Source organism: Furipterus horrens, unplaced genomic scaffold, assembly GCF_987537825.1.
Source record: "Furipterus horrens unplaced genomic scaffold, mFurHor1.1.pri manual_scaffold_6, whole genome shotgun sequence".
NCBI lineage: Eukaryota > Metazoa > Chordata > Mammalia > Chiroptera > Furipteridae > Furipterus > Furipterus horrens.
This window is the reverse complement of record NW_028327176.1, coordinates 47,001,552-47,015,010: the sequence shown is the minus strand read 5'-3', so window position 1 is coordinate 47,015,010 and position 13,459 is coordinate 47,001,552. Positions and strand designations below refer to the sequence as shown.

At 48.5% G+C, this 13,459-nt stretch overlaps 1 protein-coding gene and 1 pseudogene across 2 annotated transcripts in view; one reads left to right on the top strand and one right to left on the bottom strand.

The window, feature by feature from the left end:
- Nucleotides 1-10,616, bottom strand: part of MEIS1 (Meis homeobox 1) — a 132,106-nt gene extending 121,490 nt beyond the window's left edge. The window contains exons 1-6 of one of the 2 annotated variants that reach the window (XM_090281409.1): nt 10,359-10,616; nt 8,284-8,510; nt 6,326-6,467; nt 5,761-5,811; nt 4,917-4,967; nt 3,375-3,521 (exon numbers count right to left, since the gene is read on the bottom strand). In XM_090281409.1, coding sequence (XP_090137535.1) covers nt 3,375-3,521; nt 4,917-4,967; nt 5,761-5,811; nt 6,326-6,467; nt 8,284-8,510; nt 10,359-10,370 — 630 coding nt within the window. In that variant the 5' untranslated portion in view covers nt 10,371-10,616. The remainder of the gene's footprint in view (nt 1-3,374; nt 3,522-4,916; nt 4,968-5,760; nt 5,812-6,325; nt 6,468-8,283; nt 8,511-10,358) is intronic. The other variant, XM_090281408.1, reaches the window with a different exon arrangement.
- A 493-nt stretch (nt 10,617-11,109) lies between these two features.
- LOC150006087 (uncharacterized) lies at nt 11,110-12,457 on the top strand (annotated as a pseudogene).
- Nucleotides 12,458-13,459: the final 1,002 nt, after the last annotated feature.

The following is a 13,459-nucleotide window of genomic DNA, read 5'->3' as shown; positions in this document are numbered from 1 at the left end:
GAGGCGGCCTTAGGGGTCCGGAGACCCTTCGCTCCTCTCTCCCCCTCTCTCTACCAGGTCTCGGAGTGGAAAATGGTTACATTCAAGGAGTGGAGTGGCCAGTAAGAGACATCCCTGGGATGTAAGGCTTCATTCGACGACTCCCTGGAGTCTACCCACCGGGGGACCGGGTTCTTCCCTGCCTAACCCCTCTCGGCTCCCCAATTCGACCCTAGACCTCCCAACTACGTGCCCCTCCTCCCTTCGGACCTAAGTCCTTCTCCACCACCAACTATGCTCAACCCTAGCCTCGATGCCTCCCATCCGGGTCCCCTTCTGCACCCACTCCCGGGTTGCATCCCGGCTCTCACCCCACGCCGAGACCGGAAACCTCCAGGACCCCAGTCCTCGGGCGTCGGGAGCGTCCGTGCCGAGGCCACGAGCGGGGCCGTCAGGAGAGGGCGCCCAGGAGGGCTGCGCCCGCGTTGACCTCAGGGTCTGGGAGTGGGAATGAGGGGGAAGACGGGAAGGAGGACGGGATCACTGTTCCTACTGTGGCCTTAATCTGATTTTAAAATGATAATAATAATAATAATAAAAACAAAAAACCCAACAACACTACAAGGCCACTTGGATTTCCACCGATTTAGCCCTCTGGGAAACCAGTTGTTATCAAAGTCTTCGATCCCAAGTCCCTGCGCGGGTGGCAGCCTTCGCGCCCTCCGAGGAAAAAAGTAAAATAAAATAAACCATGCCGCCAGCAGACCCTAGAGACAGAGGGGTTAATGAGCTAACGAGGCCCAGCGCTCGTGCCACACCTGAAGCATCTAGTCCCGGAGCACACCCTCTGCGCAGGCTCAAACTGGCTGGGCCGCATTCGCAGACAGGTGGCCAGGCAGTTCTTCCTGGGTCTGGCCCCAAGGGCGCCGCACTAAGGGTCCCGTGCTCCCGCCACCGGCGAGCATGCTCCAGGCGGGAAAACTGGCGCCCACCTGGCGGCCCAAGTGCCTTGTCTCTCTCTCCCCACCTCCCAGAACAGGGGACCCCACTCCGCTTCCAAGGCACAGTCGTGTTCCCGGCGCTCTGCGATGCTCACTCCAAAGGGAGCCCAGTCACACTCGCTCCTGGCTCCGGAGAAGCAGTCAGTAAGAACAAACTTGGCTTTGCTGCCCTCCGACCAATTGAGACCTAGGTGAGCCCTAGAGGTCTTGCGAGCGCGCCTACGCAGACAAGCCAACAGCGCCACCAGCTCAACCAAAGCTGCGAAGCCCCCTTATAAGTGGCGGGGGTGGGAGGCGCGCTTCTCCTTTTATGGGGGTGGGGGGGTAATAAAATGCGTATTTTTACCCAACATAAGTGTCTTCCAATCTGCACATCTCCGTTTAAGGTATTTGGATAACAAAAGTTTACCGAAGGAGTTGGGGGAAAAACTCAGTCGTGTCATATCAATTTTGGATCACCCCAAAATACTCCATAACTTTGGTCCTTTATCTTTGACTTAAATAAAATAATGATTCATGAGAAAATGGAGTATAAATCTTCATTTTGGAGGCAATTAAAGTGTTGATTTCATTCATGCCCCTAAGCGATTCTTGTAATTTGCTCAAATAGCTTTATGTACCCAGCACTACGAAGCTTTTAGAATCCCATTTTCTAGTTAGTCTTGTTGGATTACAATTTTTATTCAACAGCAGCTACCCGAGGGTTCCTCAGCGGAATCTGCATTTAACAGCTCCGGGGTGAGGGCTGGCGGGCTGAAGCAGGCGAGAGGCCGGACAGCCCCTGAGGTTCGCGACAGGCCTGGCCCGCAGCCGCCTGCAGGTTTCCCACCTCCGCAGGGCCGCGCCAGGATTGCGCAGGCTGCCTGTTCTGTGCACTCGTCTACACTGTCGAAAGTTTTCAACTTGCCGAATTAATAGTAAGGACCTGGCGCCTAGGCGCTTTGAAAGCTCAGCTCTGCCCACCCTCCACACCTCCTGGGGAAAGGAGGATGCAGCCTCTGTCGCGGAGTTCCCCGGAGAAATCCAAGCTAGGAATTTAAGGGGGTGACGTTGAGAGAAGAAAACTTTAAGATGACACCAAGACCGTGGAGTCGGGCACTGGGGCGAGGACTCTCCAAGACAGCCGCTGGTCAACAGTGATCATGGCAGAATTTGCAAGGAAAGCTGCATGACTGGCAGTCCTTTCACTTAACAAAGGCAGGCTGATCTCTCCCCCCAGACAAGACTCACGTGCCAAGTCAAAAAGAGAAACAACTCTGGGCCTTCCCTTACATATGGAGACACAGAGGAGGCCCCCGCAACCCAAATCTCTAGACGCATTGCAACAATTCGCAACGGAGAGCTGTCGTGAGCCCTGTTTTATCCCACCCACTCCGCGTTTTCACTTTCATGCTATTTTTGCAGCTCCTTTGGACCAATCCAGAGGCATAGCGACTGGACCGAGAGACAGTGATGTTGGGGTGAGAGAGGGAGAGAAATCCCCCCTCCTCCCGCCGAGCAAGTCCAAATAAAAGTCGTCCGCATTTAGCAACGCAGCGGAAGAAGGGCCTGGAGGGGAGGACTGGGGAGGAAGGCGCGCAGCAAGCAAAAGCGGGCAGTTGACAGTCAAGGTGGCGCGAGGTCCACCACCCACCACACCGAGGGAGTCGCCTAGGTATCCTGATGCTGACACTTCCAAAAGCTGCCAACCCAGAGGGCCCAGAGCACGTACCAGATAGAGCATGAGTGGAAAGGAGGGAGAGAAAAGTCCATATTTATCTGTTTTTATATCCTTGGCCTGGTCTTATTTTTTTTATGAAGTACAATAAAATGGGCGAGCTTGCAGCGAGCACTGCACAAAGCAATGTTCAGTGAGGTCTAGAAGCGCTCGGCCGAGGAAAACTGACAAGACAGACTAATGAACCGTATAGACAGGGAGAAAATAGCCAGCATTTGCTAGATTTCAAACCCTCGCTGTCTTTCTTAGACCACCTATCTTGGGTTTATGCCTAATAAAATAAAAAATAAGCGGACCCTACACTTTTCTTTTCTTCAAGATAGAAGGGGGGAAAATGTTCCAGAACAAAGCCCTACAATCAGAGGCGGTCACTGGCAGTTAACACTCACATTATTATAGAGGGTAAATAAAATAAAGACAAAAATTAAAAGCGACAAGAAACAGGTCAAGTTTGCAGGCAAAGCTTTTACAAGCTCATCTCTTCAGGTCGAATCCCAGAGCCAGCCTTAATGAAGCAATAATAGCCACATTATTCAAAAATTTTCATTTCAATGGAAATGTATCTAAAAGGGACTTAATCGTATGCAAATAATAAAAGAAGGTGGTAGTGACCCAGCAAGCAATATGCATACAGATTTTTTTTTTCCCTAGGGATGTTGAAATTGAAAAGCACATACCTGGTCGGTTAGATTTGCTGATCTTGTTATATCTTCACTGTCTGATTTTGAGCCTCCTTCTCTATCGTCTATCACCAAATCGATAGGCATTTTCCCTTTCAAACAGCTAATATACCGGTGGCAGAAATTGTCACATAATTCGTGTACCTACATTATGACAGAAATAAAAATGGAAATATAATCAGGAGTCCATAAATGACATTGACAAGTGCAATCCACCCCCTTTGTGAGACCCAAACTTTCAAATAGGGGAAACACAGGCCAATTGTCCTCCAGAGACCCCCAGACGCATCCAGAATTAGGAATAACTTTCTTTTCTTGCAAAATAGAGATATCCCAGAAAATTGACAGTGACAAGATGATTCACAGGCTACAACATATTCAACACCCGTGTTAAATTCATCTGCTTCCAGGGCTGTGGCCATTAGAGAGGTGACCTGCATGGATGACATTTAAGGTAAACTAATTTCATCCAGTGACTTTATTATAGGTCTTTTACCATTGCGTCTAAGGAAAGTGCATATATATACTATTATGTATGTATAATATATATTATATATACTCAAAGGGCCAGTACTCTAGTGTCTGACAACCCAAGTCCTTATAATATTTGTAATTAGGGTTTTCATCCATAAGAAGCATATTTTAGGATACTTCCTTTAAGAAAGGAAATCAAATTGCTGTACTCATGATAGGAAAAAAAAAAACCTACAGCAACAAAAATATGTCAAATTTATTTTTTTAAGGGAAAAAGATTGCTTCAAAATATTCAAGTGGAAGTGGAGTGGTCTCTTACAGGCCCCAGTCATCACCGACATGCAAAAATTCACAAGAAACCCCAGTGTGCTTGCAATTTAATGTTAGTTTGAATTACAATGCATTAAGTTTTTATTGCTGAGATTTATAGAACAGCTAGCAAAGTTGTGTTATCCCACACTCTTTCTTGAGTGTGAAGGTGGGCTGTGTGCAGGATTCTCAGATTCAAGAAATGGACACAACTATCAACTCTGCTTTGTCTCTGCAAAACGTTTAATGTGTCTCTTCCACCACCTCCTCCAGACTCCCTGTCCGCTCCTCCTCCCCAGTGCCCCCCTCCGCCTCTCCTCTGTGTCTGACCTGTGGCTGCTCTCAGACTGTCTTCCAGAAACTCACTAAAACTAAACAAAACTTCCCCCCTCTCAGAGGTAGCAAAGAAGAGGAGGAAGAGGAAGAGGCCACAAAGGTATAACCTGTGAAGCAACTCACAAAAGCATTCTACACACCAAGGGAGATGCATAGAATTGCAACTATTTATACAAACCCAGAAAGATATTAAGAATGAATACAAGGCTAGGGCGTTTGTGATGCCAGTTTTAGAGGCTGAAATTGTAATTAAACTGCAAAGAGAAATGGACACTAAGATTGGCCTTGACACTAATTACCAGAAAGACAGACATTTATGCAAATGTTTCAGAAGCCTGAACTTCAGACATTCTGAACCCTCCCCCCATCCTGTGTGTTTGGGAGTGGGGGTGCAAAATGAAAAGAGGCTAGAGAAATTACCTTCTCTAATTCCAACAGATGAAACCTTAATACTTGTATGGCTTGAATCATCTGCAAAGACACAAAAAGAATGAGCACCCCATTCCTGTTTGCAAAAAACTTGGCTGTCACAGCTCTAGCATCTCCAGCCCACCCCCTCTCCCCCAGTAAATAGAGTTATTTTGATTTATGGCAATAACACTAAAACTTAATAGCAGCGACTGGGTACCATCTAGAGGTTTATATTTCTTAAGTAGAAAAAAAAAATAACTAAAACAACAGCAAAGCATCTAAGTGGAGATCATAAACACTCTCCTCCCCCTCGACTCTCTCTTCTTCCTCAGCCCAACTGCCCTCACCCCACCCTAAAAGGCCACATCCCTGGACTAGATATTTCCTGGGAAGGTGTGCACGGAAATAGTCCAAAGAGTCCCCAAATTGTGGCTTTTAGCACTGCAAACTTTCTGCTGCCTTCCGCACATCTTTTAGGCAAACTGGAGGTCTGGGGGCTCCTGCCCGGTCGCTGCCCTCGTGACGCGACTGTGAGGGCTGGGAAGTCAGAAAAGTTTAAGCACGCACGCTGACAGGCCCGGAGATAAATCCCCGCGCTGATTAGAGCTGCGCTGCCCGGCTGTCATAAAAAACAAAGCTCGCGTTTCTCCGCGCCGCTCGCCCTCGCGGGCCCTCTCTTGATAAATTTATTTTCCGGGGATTTTGTCCCGGACCACTTGTCCGTGGACGGAAACATTTGCAGACGACCTGCAGCGGCGGGAAGACCCGTCTAGAAAACTCAGGGCTCTCAAAGCAAAGAAGGGGCGCTGGGGGAAGGGGAGCTGGGGGAGGGGAGTAAGGGGTCAGCTCTTACCAAGTTATCCAGTTCTGGGTTAGAAGAAAATAGAGGTTTTTCTGCGCGAATCTAAATGCAAGTGAGAAGGGGGTAGGGGAGGAGAAAGAAACATTTGAAATCTGGTCGCCTTCCTAGTTTCTTGCCTCATTACACTGTCGGGGCCAGGATGTAACCTCCGGGAGGGACTCGGTGACACCGAGTTCGTCCCGCGCAGAAACACTGCAACGTGAATCAAGCCGAAAACAAGCCCAGAGCTCAGGGTGACTGCTACCAGCAGCCATGCTTCTAGAGGAGGCTGTTCAGCTCGCCAAGTCTAAGGCAGCTCCAGCGCGCGGTGTTTGTGATTTTATTTTATAAAGGGAGCTTTCTGCATTAGGTTTTGGAGCTTGAGATGGGATGGATATGGGCGATTTTGAGTCACCCGCAGACACTATATCGGAGGAAAATCTCAGGGTAGCTGTAACAGGCATGGCTTAGGGTGGACTATTTGCTGGTTATTCTTGCAAATATGCTGGGTGGGGGGAGGGAGGTCCTTTTTTTTTTTTTTTTTTTCTTTTACTTTTCAAACATTTATTTTGCTGACCTGTTTGGCGAACACGGCTATATCTTCATTGAATGACTCTGACGAGCAGACGTCCCCGCCCGCCACCCCCGGCTCGCGGGGGGTACAAGTAGCTAATTCACATTTCTCAAAAATCAGTGCTAAGAGAGGGAAGAGGGGGTGTCTGCAAGAAAATACAACAGTCACAAACAACACAATGGTTAGTCCCGAGTCAGGGGGGGAAAGTGCCCAAGAAAAGCAGCCGGGAGGAGCTGGAGGCATGGACCCCCTCCCTGATTTTGTCATCTACTTTTTTCCTACCCCCAGACCCCAACCCAGGTGGCTGCTCACCTCCCCTTCCTCCTAGGGCCCCGAAGTTGGAGGTCCTAAGCCACGGACCGTATCTGAGGATCGATTCAGCTTATGTGGCCGGAGAAATTGGTAACGTTTGCTAAGAATAAAACCCAAGCGGTTCCAGCAGCCATTTTGAATTAAGTTTCCCACCCGACAAGCCCTTGTCCCTGGGCTGCACATCCAGGACCTGGAGTAGGAGAAGGGCGCTGGGGAAAGGGGCTGTGAGAGCCCCTTGAAGTGGGCTCCTCCAAGGCAGCCTCGCGAAGCCCAGGCTGGGGCTGTCCGTGACAGGCGCTCAGCTAACTTGGGGAAAGGACCTCCAAGGCTGTGGGACCCGCTGACAGGGGCTGCACCTACCGATCGCCACCCCACGGCCTTCCGAGAGCAAGGAGACGCCTCCTCGGCTCCCTGCACTTTGTCCCTTCCTTCAGCGATGGTCCCCACCATCCCCAAAAGAAAGTTCCTTCCCATGGCCCTGCGGGAAAGCCTTTTATTCTGTCCCTGAGGAATAGGAAGGCAGCTAGTACTGCGAGGGGCCTAGATGTCGCTTATCTCAGCCCATAAAAGAAGAAGAAAAAGAAAAAAGCTTCTTCTAATGCCCAAGGAGATGTCTCAAGTCTTTTATTAGCTCTCTTAGCTCTCACAGCCCAGCTGGGAATTTAACAGTTTGGGGTCTTCTTCAAAGCTTCCCCAAATGTTCTGTCCCAGAGCCTAAACCATTTGCAGTTAACGCTGCGGAGAGAACGCTGGGATTTAAACAAGCCCATCGCACAAGGGACCAGAAAAATAAAGCAGGAAGGGTGTGCAGCTGGGGAGGGTCAGTGCTGCATGATTTTTTCAAAAGAAGAAATAAAAGTTGCTGGAAAGTCAAAATAGGTCGCCAAATTCATCAACACACAGTAGACACAAGGGAATTTCAAAGGATTTTGACCAGTTTAACGGCTAATGGAATGGCCGGGAGAACACAGTGTGTACCGCAGCCAGAAATCAACACAACCCATGGCACCCCCGCATTTACTTCTAAATCCTGCAGATTTCGCCTTCGATCACGAAGTACTAAAACGACTAGAAGTTTCTTCATGTCTGTAACAATTCAAGTCGGGCTCCTCTTTTTGACTACAGTGGTCAAACTTTATAAATGCAAAGCTTGTTTCCCTTGCCTGACATGCTACTGTCCTCCCTTGATTTTATTGTGCGGTGGCTGAGCCAGCATACGGTGGCTGAGTAAACTTAGCAAATCAGAACAATCGGTAGCTTAAAATCTTTTCCCTTAAACTAAAAGTTTCGTTCCAACACGAAAGCGCCTACAGTTAGAAACCCCCAATGCTTTCCCAGAGCAGTGGAGCGAGCCAGGACTCCAACCCGCTGAGAGAGGACAAGGGGCGTTGGGCAACTTCTCGAGCACCGCGACCCCTTCATGGGGACGGCCTCGGCGAGCCAGACGCTGGGCGGACGCGGAGTGTATGTGGAGAGGGGAGTGTCCGGAATGGCAGGCAGCCTCCCCCAATTCTCCATGCAATACGAATGAAAAGTCACCATGTAGCTCCTCCAGTCCAGAGAGCTCCGGCTTTCCCCTTACCAAGGGCAAAGGGAAACAAGGGAAGCACCGCGTCCCAGCTATTGAACCTGCTGCTCATGGTACCTACCCATAAATGGCATCTTTATCTCTCTTTAAAGCGTCATTGACTGAGGAACCCATGCTGGGGGCCATGGCGTTGGTGTGAGCTGTGTGCGGGTACTGATGCGAGTGCAGAGGAGGCCCATGGTTCAGGTGGTGAACCGGCTGCATGGATCTGGCCGCATGCGGGTCCCCATACATCGTGGAGGGGATGCCTACTCCGTCCATGCCCCCGTAATGGGGTAGATCGTCGTACTGCATGACAAACAAGAGAGAAACAACGTTCAGAAGGCCAGACGGGCAAATGGGGGAAGGCAGGGCACGGAGCTTATATAATGTCAGTCAGGCTGGAGCCCTCAGCCTGGAATCCAGTGGCCTTGCATCTCTAAAGTTGAGATTTTTCATTAAAATAAATTTTAAAGTAAAAATTTTAGGATTCTTGGTGAGTCCCAGCTAGGATGAATGGTCTTGCCCTAACTTGTGTTCCTATCAACTAGTTCAGAAATTCAGAACCCTTTAGCAAGAAAGGAAGAAAAGGAAAGGAAGCATTCTCCTAGAGGGTGGAAGGTAAAATGTGCATGTCTCTATAAGAGGAAATTCAAAATCACATTAATAAAACGTGACAGTGCAGCAAACCCACCTAGTTTCACAGATCCTTCTCATCAGAATGAATTTTTTTTAAGTTACGATGGGAACTGCTTTGCCAAGCACGTGAGTTCAGATAGGCTTCTTATTTTCCCTGCTAACAGAAGGTTAGGCAGTCCTGCAAGACACTGCTTTTTTTTTTTTTTTTTCCTTCCCAGATAAACTCTGCTAAATTATACAAAACTAACTGCCCCCCTTTTAAGTGAAACTCAGAGAAAGGTAGCTTTTCTTGTGCATTACAGCTGAATTTAGAATTGGGCAATTTCCACCCCAATGGTAAAGAAAACCTATAGCTGAAACAGTTAGTTATTCTATTTTCTCTACTCTCAGGAACTTTCTCCCCAGACTAGAAATCAATGGAGTGAATGTTACTCATCAGGTTTAAAGCAAATTCAAAAGCAAATGTACATACAACCTCCCATCTTCCTCTTCTAGAAAAACTACTTTCATATTGATTGTCATTATTTTTGTGTGCAAAATTTAGCTATTTAAAATTTTTCTCATTGGTTCATTCCAGGCAAGTTTTTCCCCCCTCAAGATTTGAAGGCGTCAAGAGTGAAATGATTTTCAAAGAAAAGAGGAATTGCCACTTTCATCTCCTTAGAACCAGAGGTGTGAAAAGAGTTTGGAAGAACGCTGACATTTGCTTGAACCAAAGGAGCAAAGAAAAATGTGTCAGCCTAGTAACTTTCTTTTGCAAACAGGGCTTTGAGGGCCAAGATACAAATTATGCAAGGAAGGCTTTTTGTAGACCCCCCCCCCTTTCTTTAAAGAAACTACCTCAGTTGGGTTGTCATTGTCTCACTTTACTCTCTCTACATTTCCATTCAAATAGGAATATTGGGGAAATTAGTATTGCATTTTAAAAGTGAGCAGTTGTGTGCTTAGTATCCAATTAGTGCAGGGCTTGTCTAAGATAAACTTTCTAAGTATTACCTTGCATAAAAATCCATGCACATTAAAATTACTTCTTAAAAGATGAATGTTTTCCAACCCCCCAAAACGTTGTACTATGACAAAGGTATTTGCTTGAAAAAGCTAAATACTTCTAATGATATTAAAGATGAACATAATCAATAATATCAGAAGTTTCTAGCTGTTCATTTTAGTTTAAAAATAGCTCTAAACTTCTGCTCTCTGATCGGCTTACATTACTGCATTAGGTATCTAGCATTTTCTTTGTTTTTAAATTTTTTTAACCACAGGACTGCCCGAGCTCATATTTTCATTTATATAGCTGCTGGTTAGGAATCTGTAGAAAACTTGATTACTCGAATTAACATGTAACATACAGAAGCTCACAAATGCATTGAATAAATACTCTCGCTTTAGGCCACGGCTATAGGAGCCTCATTCAAAGAGACAGAGAGAAAAAAAGAAAACTTTTTAGCAGCGTCTCTCAGCCACGTTTCAATTTAATCTCACATTTGAGTTCCACAATTGTTTTTTAATACGTACCCTTTGCGCCATCGGCCTCCCTGGCTCCCTTCCTACTTCAACTTCTAATATATCCTCTGTAAGGCCAGTGTGAAAGAAAACAAATACGCAAACTCCCCCGGAAAAAAATTTTTTAAAGCAGGACGAAAAATCCCTTAACGTCTCCAGCAACGTGAGCTGCTAGTCCCAGATCTTCGGTCTACGGGACCTGAAGCAAAGCGCCCGAGTCACTGAGCATAAAAGCGCTCCGTTTCCAAGACAGCAGCGGGGGCAAGGGAAAAAAAAAAAAAAAAAAAAAAAAAAGCAGATCTTCTCTCCCCCAAAAATCAGTTTAAAAAAAAAAAAAAAAAAAGAGCGCTCCTCAGACCCAACTACCAAATCTCATGGCTTTCTGCCACTCCGGCTGTCAATCACAGGCGAGGTTGTCAACGTGGTGAATGAATGATCATCCGCTCTGTCTTCTTCTGGTCAGAACACCTCAAATGTTAATATTCAAATGCACAAAGCCCTAGCGCTCGCTTCTCTTGAATCAGTCCTAATTCCTAATCAGTTTCTCTCTTCTCTCGCTCTCTCTTTCTCTTTCTCTCTCTCTTTCTCTCTCTCTCTCCCTCTTTGCAACTGCTGCACTGGAAGGAGATTAGAGGAGGAGGGTTAAAAAAAAATGTCTGTCTGAGTTTGTCTTAAAGGAGCCACAATCGATGCTGCCCGCTTGCAGTCCCCGTGCGTGTGTAAAGTGTGTGTTGCACAGGCGGAGAGGTGGATTCCGACCAGAATGCTAGAACCCGGAAGTAGTGGTGGCCATAACAGGTCGCGTCTTACACAATGCATTGGGCTGCAGCAAGTAGGCTCCTCGGCAGGGGTGGGTGAGCGAAGCGAGCTCTGGCCGCCCCGGAGAGGCTGAAAGGCGCTCTATTAAATCGCACGCCCAGGCACAAACACCCACACACCCGGGGCACACGCGCACAATCGCAGCCAGCATATCCCAGCCGCCGGCTTTATTTTCCGTATTCTTTTCTCTCCCTCCCCCTCCAGACTCCCATCCCAAAGCTGACGCTTGAAATAAATTGGGAATAAACGCGGGGCAGGGATCAGCGGGAGTTATTTTGCACAGGGCTCCGCGCATAGACCTTAGGACTTTCCTCGAAATTATTGGGGTCTGCCAGTATTTTTCAGGGCGGCAGGGGGTCATGAGAAAAATACGGGATTCTCAGAACTAGAGACTCCAAGTCAAAAGCGGAGCGGGCTGAAGGAGCAGGGCTGGGAAAGGCTCTGCGAAGGAGTCCCAAGAACGTGGGGTGGAGATGGCTGGGGCTTTCTGCAGATCCAACTTAGAGGTTTTTTGGTTTTGTTTTTGTATTTGTTTGTTTGTTTTTTGTTGTTGTTGTTGTTGTTGTTTTTTTTTTTTTTTTTTTTTTTTGCTGTCAGAGGTAGACACCCGGTCCAAGAAGAGGAAATGCTTGCATTTTCTCACTTCGGGGGTCTTGATGCCCCCACCTCCTAGCCCCGGAGACCCCCAACCCCAGCCCGGCGTCCTGCGCGAAGTGAGAGGGGAAGGGAGGAAACAATGAGCTGAGAGCCGGGAATGTGCCTCAGCGCCTGTTTACAAACACGAAGCTATTTATGATCCCCGGAAAGCGAAACCCGACGCGGACTCGAAGCAGCCCAGACCTCGCGGGCGGAGCCGGGGCCGAGGCGCTGCGGGGAGGGAGGCTCTTTCTCCGATCCTCTCCGGGCTAGTGGCAGTGCGCCTAGGGCGCGGCGCAGCAGGGCCGGAGCGTCGGGCTTGGGCTATAGGCACGTCGCCTTTGTCTTCGAGGCGCCGAGGGGTTCCGGCTGCGGCTGTGCTGGAGCCTGAAGGGACCCGGTGCCCTCAGCTTTTCCCTGGCGACGCCCTACGCTCTCCTCTTCAGCCTCTTCCCCCTGCACCCCAATCCGCTTTCCTGTCCCCAACCCGGCTCAGGGAAAACTCCCAGTGCCAAAGGCATTCACTTCGGAATCTGAGCTTTCAGACAAAAAGCTGCCCCTACCCACAACTCGGAGGCTCCAACCAGTCACTGGTTTTAACTTTCTCCCTTTAAATACCTATTCTCTGGCCTAAACAAACAAATATAAATTCCTTTTCTTTATTCTCCCACACTAAGTTTCTCTTGTATTATTATATTTTGTGGTGTTGTCTTTGTTTTTATTTTTCAGCCCTCCCGAACTCTGATCTGCCGAAATGGCTCAGCCGCAGCTGCTAGACCTGCGGGCTGGAAACCTCACATCCAGGGCTCACAGCTCGCTCGGCTTGGAGTAAGATTTTTCCCCCTCCCTGCAGCTGAAACCTCGCAGAAAACTCCCCCTGCGGTCGACTAGAAAATGAGCTAACCCAAATCTCGGTAGGCAGCGGTGGAGGAGGGCTCGGCCAATCAGGAGGCGCTCCCGCCAAGGCAGCCCCGCATTGGCTGTGGGGAAAATCAATTATCAAATAATCGATCAGCAGGGAGCTTCGATCTGACGGGAATGCAAACTACCAGCCCGAATTCCCGCCCTGATGGTGGCCAAAGGGCTGACTCCCCCAAAGCAGCCAGCCCCTCGGCTCCCTTCGCCCCTACCCCACCCCACCCCGCCAACTGCACACGGAACCCTCACACCGAAGGGGAGTGAGGAGGGGGGAGCAGGGGGGAGAGTTTTTAGAAAGATTAGGGAGCCTCTGTCCGCAGAGATTGTTTGGAAAAGGTTAGGAGCTCTACAATGTATTGAGGCTAACTCTTACACGCGCAAACTAAGAATTTCCATCGCTCCGAGGGGTAGGGCTCAAGTTTCTGGTAAGTGGGCTCTTGAGTAGCGAGGGACACGGCGAGCATCAGAGCAGAGATCTGGAATCAGGTTCCACCAAACACATGTAGCCTTCCCGAGCGACATCTATTGCTTCTTGTAGTATTACGCACGAGTCAGCGCCCAGTTCCCACTAATAGAAGATAGTGGAGTTCCCATAAAGTCCAGTAGCTGAGTCTTCACAGACTTCCAACACCACTCCCGCCTCGATACTATGCTATTCGTCTGGTAGCCTCAGATGTGCGTTGCCTTGAAAGAGTTGCGACTGTTAAAAAAAACAAACGAACTCCTCCTTTGCATCCTTC